The sequence below is a fragment of the Propithecus coquereli genome, unplaced genomic scaffold (genome assembly GCF_000956105.1).
Source record: "Propithecus coquereli isolate 6110/MARCELLA unplaced genomic scaffold, Pcoq_1.0 Scaffold128, whole genome shotgun sequence".
Taxonomy (NCBI): domain Eukaryota; kingdom Metazoa; phylum Chordata; class Mammalia; order Primates; family Indriidae; genus Propithecus; species Propithecus coquereli.
Genome location: NW_012136969.1, coordinates 187289 through 193288, shown reverse-complemented (window position 1 = coordinate 193288; position 6000 = coordinate 187289). Strand labels below are relative to the sequence as shown.

General features: G+C 48.1%; 1 protein-coding gene across 1 annotated transcript in view; it reads right to left on the bottom strand.

Moving 5' to 3' along the window:
- The window catches only part of CCDC180 (coiled-coil domain containing 180), a 61006-nt gene that overhangs the window by 21437 nt on the left and 33569 nt on the right, over positions 1-6000 (bottom strand). Inside the window, 3 exon segments of the mRNA XM_012638259.1 lie at positions 184-328; positions 3679-3825; positions 4826-5006. Of these exon segments, the coding sequence (XP_012493713.1) occupies positions 184-328; positions 3679-3825; positions 4826-5006 (473 nt within the window).

Below are 6000 nucleotides of genomic sequence, written 5' to 3'. Positions count from 1 at the left end.
AGGGGCGCTTAAACTGGAACTGTTGGACTTTGGAAGAGGAGGGGGATAGGCCCAATTAGAGGTTGGCGAAGGGGGGGGTGGGGCGGGGACACTTGGCCCTCCCTTCAGGGGAGCTGAACAGGGCGACACTCTGTAACCGCTGGTCCCCGGGCCTGGCTGGAGAGCAGGGCTGGACTCCCCCACCTGTTCCAGGTAATCAGTCTCCATCTTCTCCATATAGAGCATGATTAAGCTTTCAACAAACTCTATTCGAGAAGCTTCCTTCTCCAGTCGATGACACAGTGAACTGATTTCTTCAGGAGAAAAGTTGCCTCCCTCAGAAAACAATCTGAAAAGAATTGAGAAGTAAAATCCACTAATAAGACCTGTCGCGGCCCAGATTGCAGAACGGGGCAAGGACACAAAAAGAAACACACAGACACACACAAGACATACAAGACTGCAGTACTCGATTTGTACCAGTCGCTTTATTCTTATACTTTTCTCTGTCCGGTAGCTACTTCCTGGCACGTGACTACCTTGGGCGCCCTGAGAAAAATACATTTTCATTCCTTCCAGACAATTGCTTAAGGGAAGCAGACGTTTGCATCTTAACTTCTTGCATCTTAACTTCTTTATCTCATTACCGTATGCAGGACAATGAGATGCCTTGGTTTGTTTGCAAGACCCCACACGCTTGGTTATCTGTCATAAAGCTATCTGTCATGAGGAATAGTTCTATTTGGTCAACAGGCCGTGCCCGGGCCTATTGACCTCTGGCGCCAAGGAGAGCATACCCAATTTCGCTGACTCTGGGCTTAAGCCAATTTTGCCCAGGGACGCTCCCTACAAGACCTGAAAGTTCCCACCTGTCCCACATACTGTGCTTAACACACTTTTAATCTAGGGCTCAGACTGAAAGCACAAGATGATGGGAAATGAATGTAGGCAGCTCAAGTAGAGGAGTGGGGATTTGCAAATGGCGCAGAATTTCCATTTGTGTCAGTTTGTCAGACTGGACACCTTGACAGACCCAACAGAAACAAATAAAATGCTGGATAAAATTCAAAATGAAGATAGTTTTCTTGGAGCTGCATAAAGATAAGAATTCCAGATGAAGTGAGACTAGAAGGTTCCTTGGAATGTGGGTGGGTGCCAAAGCTGGCTTTGCCCTGGAGACTATTTTAGCCAGGAAGACTGCACAGGTGAGGCGACAGCCTAGAGCTGGACCCAGAGGACAACACTTGCAGTATGAAATTGAGTGAGGAATGAACTCCACCAGAAACCAGGAGTCTGGCCTGTCTACATCCAAGGACAGGGAGGAAAGAAAGATCTCTCCCCTGAGAGCCATAGCACAAACTAGACTTCATACACATTTACAAACTGAATTCATATTCTCTGGAGTGATCAAAAAAAAAACCCAAGCAGAGAATTCCAGTTGGTCCTGGGTAGGTAGTGCCCCTCAGCAGAAACAAACAAGGATTTTCTCAGAAGGAAGCCAGTGTCGGTCCAGGCCTCAAAAACAAAAGAGAACAGGAACAGATCCTCCATAAAGACCTCAGATATTAGAATTATCAGACTTAGATCAGAAAATAACTAGGTTTAAGATACATCAAGAAATAAAAGATAAACTTGAAGAAATGAGCAGGCAATTTTGAAAAAGAATCAAATATAACTACACGTGGAAACTATAATAATCACAATTGAAAACTCAATGAATAGATTTACCAGGAGATTCAACATGGTTACAGAGTCAATCAATGACGAGGAGGGACAATATGAAGAAATTAGCTGCAATGAAGCTAAAATACACAGAGTGATACAGAAATAAGTAGGTAGAGATGCCTCACAAACGTCAAATTATAGTGCTAGTTTTCACTACCTTCCACATTTTCTTTAAAAAATATGATTTTTATTATCAGAAAAATCTCAGTAATATTTAAAACAAATGCAAGCCTTGCAGATAGCAACATGGAAGGTGCCCACTGTTAGAGTTCAGAAAATGATACCCCAAAACCCCCAAAAAGGTGCCGCTTTGGACTTCAAACTGAGAGCACCTGGGGAGCAGTGAATGCAGGGAAAGGTTTTCTCTGAAGCTCCCCTCTCTACCTAAAGGTTGGGTCCTCCAGAAGATTTTCAGCTGTTGCGAATCCCTTCCCCAACCAGGGGAAACTGATGATATTGCGGGGAGGAAGACTACAGTTGACACCACACCCGGAGCCCAGAGAGTGTCCCAGGCTACTGTCTGTTCTTTGGGCCTATTCATCTCCCCTAAAAATCACTTACTCTTCCTCTAAAAATGCCTACATCCCCCCCTTCCCCCTCCCCTATGAAGAGGATATTTAAGCTTCAACCATCTGGCCCTCCTCTGAATTTCATACTTTGTGTGAGTCCCATGCACTTGCATGTTAATAAATCCGTATGCCTTTTCTCCTGTCAATCTGCCTGTTATAGACTCAAATCATTGAAATTTTAGGGAGTGGAAAGAAAGTTCCTTTAGCCTCCACTCCACCACGATTTAATGGTAGTGGGATGGGGGATTGTAGGTCAGTATGCATACTAGGATTCCATTTTTACTAAAAAACTATTAAATAATAATTTTTGCTTGTGTATGCCTAAGTACAGGCACATAAAAAAATATATTTTTGAGGGCTTCCACTTTTAACTCTATATGCATCTGTGTTTGATTATGTTATAGTGAGTAAAAGATCTGTGATTTTTAAAATAACATAAGCTTTAAAAAATAAACATATCTTTTCACAAATGCCAAAGACTAAATCCAGGATTATTTTCATTTAGGATGGAGTTAAAATCTCAGGGGGAAAAATAAGGGGAGAGAATGGCCAATGAGCACATAGAAAGATGCTCAACACCCTTAATCAGGGAAATGCAAATCAAAACCACAATGTGATACCACCTCATACCCATTAAGATGACTGTTATTAAAAAAAAATCAGGAAATTAACATGTATTGGTAAGGACATGGAGAAATTGGAACCCTTGTGCATTGCTCATGAGAATGTAAAATGGTGCAGCTGCTATGGAAACAGTATGATGATTCCTCCCAAACCATAGAATTGCAATATAATCTAGCAATTCCACTTCTGGGAATATACCCAAAAGAATTGAAATCAGGGCTTCAAATAGGCATTTGTTCCTAGCACTGTTATTCGCAATAGCCAAAAGGTGGAAACAACCCAAGTGTCCATCAAGAGACGAATGGATAAACAAAATGTGATACATACATACTGTGGCACATTATTCAGCCTTAAAAAAGAATGATTTTCTGACACATGATACAACATGGAGAACGTTGAAGACATTATGCTAAATGAAATGAACTAGACACAAAAGGACAAGTATATGATTCCAATTATACGAGGTACTTAGAGTAGTCAAGTTCATAGAGACCGAAAGCAGACAGGTGGTTGCCAGGGGCTGGGGGGAGGAGCCATGGAGGGCTGGTGTTCGATGGTACCGAGTTTTAGCTGTGAAGATGAGAAACTTCTGCAGACCGACAGTGGTGATAGTAGCACAATAATGAGAATGTACTTACTGTCACTGAACTGTACACCTAGAAATGGTTACAATGGTAAATTTTATGTATATTTTGTCAAAGTACAAAATTAAGGGGGAAACGAGATGACTCCCCAGTAAAGAAACCCGATGGCCTGGAGAGGCCTGGACGCCGGCTCCCACCTGCAGTGCTTGACAAACTCGATGTTTGTGAGGCGGAGTTTGCCCAGACTCTCCTCTAAGTACTGCCGGAAGCTGCGCAGGGACACCTGCGTGACGTCGACATAGCTAAGCAGCTCCCGCTGCAGGGTACTGCTGAGAATGACCAGCCTATGGGAGACAGAGAAGGAACAGGACAGTGATGGGGGACCACCCTAGGGGACAGAGGAGGGGCAGGTGGTGACGGTGACCAGCCTGGGGGCATGGAAGGGGCAGGATGCTGATGAGTGACCAGCTTCGGGGTGTTGAGTGACCAGCCTGGGGGTGTTGAATGATGACCTGGGCCTGGGATGACATTCGGAGAGGCTATTTGAGCTCCACGAGCCATGCCCAGCTGTGGGGCCACCAGAACCACTGCCCAGCTTCTTGGCTAGCAAAGGAGGCAGTATAGGGAAGTTCAGAGTTCCAGGATGTGCAACACACGGTGTGTCACTCTGCGTGTGCTGGTCAGAGGGCATCCCTCTCTTTTCTCTGGCACCAAAGTGATAAAAGAATCCCAGGCCCTACGGGATCATCGTCCTCCCTCCAGCAGGCTGTGTCTGATCCCGGCAACGTGGCTCCTGCACCTGGTACTCTCCTGAGAGTGCGCTGCAAGCTTCCTCTTCACAACCGAGTCCACCCCACCAGCTGCCTCCCATGTGCCTGACGGCTGTGCAGACACCTGCCAGCCTCCTCCCTGTGGCTGCTGAGGCCGCCATCTCATATCCTTGCATGGCCTCCCTGGAGCCCCCTGCTCTACCCTGAGCTCCTTCCCTGGTTGGGGAACCCAGCCCCCTCTCACATTCCTCCATCCCAGGCAGGGTGCCTCTGAGTTCATCTCAAAGGCCGCCTCCTGCAGGAAGCCCTTCCTGGTTTCCCTGATGGGAAGCTATCTTTCCCACCACTGATGTTCATGGCACGTGGCTGGCAGCCTTGGGTGCTGACTATGTGCACCTCCCTTTGTTCTCTTCCCTGCTCACTCCCCCCTCTCCTAAAGAGGGTAACTCAAAAGAGGGCTCCTGCGGTGCTTTCTGCTCCTTCTTGGACAGGGAGAGACAGCTCCTGTGAAAGTAGCAGCCTAGCTGGGGTTCTAGAGCCACGTGGGTGGGATGAGACTCCCAGGGCCCCTTACTTTTGGCTCTTGGTGGCGTTCAAGAAGACGTGCTCCATGTCATGAATCTTGCGGCGGAAGTTTTTGCTCCTCATGTTTTGCTCTTCTTGGAACTGGCAGAACATCAGCCTCTTCTTCTTCAGCACCTCGACCACCCCCGCGCAGTGGCTGTCCAACCGCTCTTGATGAAGCAGGAGTTCGGCTGCAAAAGGACAAGGACCTCTGGAACCCCACTCCCCTTAGCACATCCCTTTCCTGGAACAATGCCTGCCCGTAGCCCCTCCTGGGCCAGCTGCAGAGCAGGGACAGTTTGGGAGAAGGTCTCCTTGTCCTGCCCCTGCTGCCCTCGCCAGGCCTTGGGCTAGGAATGGGCTCTGACCTCAGGGAGGCCAGACTGAGCCAGGCACTCTCCCCACTGCTGGAGACACCCTGTCTGAGGCAGAGCGGACAAAGCCAGGGAGGTGGAGAGTCCCAGGAACAGCCCAGCAGCAGGTGGGATGGGCGGTGGTGCTGGGGAGGGCTAGGATCTGGGTGAGGGGGTCTGGGGGGACAACAAGCACGAAGCTGAGCAGTCTGGGTTTGCTCCTTTACATCAGCGGATAATCGTCTCCAGTGAGCCTGAATTCCAACTGGCCTCCAAGGTAGAGTACAAAGACTAAGGTTTGGGCTTCCAGAGCCTATCACAAACCTTTAGTGCAAGCAGAGAGCCCCCACGTTTGCCCGTCTGACCCCCCTATTGTCTAAAGTGGTGGGAGTGCTATGGTCCCAGCTCTGCTAAAAAATGGAGTGACGTGAGACCTTCATTTCTCTGGCCTCAGTTTCCACACTGAATGCTGGGCCAGGGAGCCAGGGAAGGAGGCATGCATGATCTTTTCTATTCCTCACGGTGCATTTAGTGCACGCATTTTCCAGATAAGGACAGTGAGGTGCCAAATGCCAGGCAAGTTGCTGGGGCAGCAAGCAGTGAGATTCAAGGCCAGTTATCTGCCTGCACAACTCTCCCTGGCCCAGGCAACAGGAGTTTGCATGGGATCCTGAAGGGGTACTCTGCTAGCTCTAGAGGGCTACGATGGAGCTCGGCGTGTGATTTGAGTGGAAACCCGACAGGGGTCATTAAAGGATCCTACTAAATGTGCCCCCCCCCATTAATAGGGCCCACCACCTAAGAGGGATATGCTTATCTTTTTAAGTGTAAG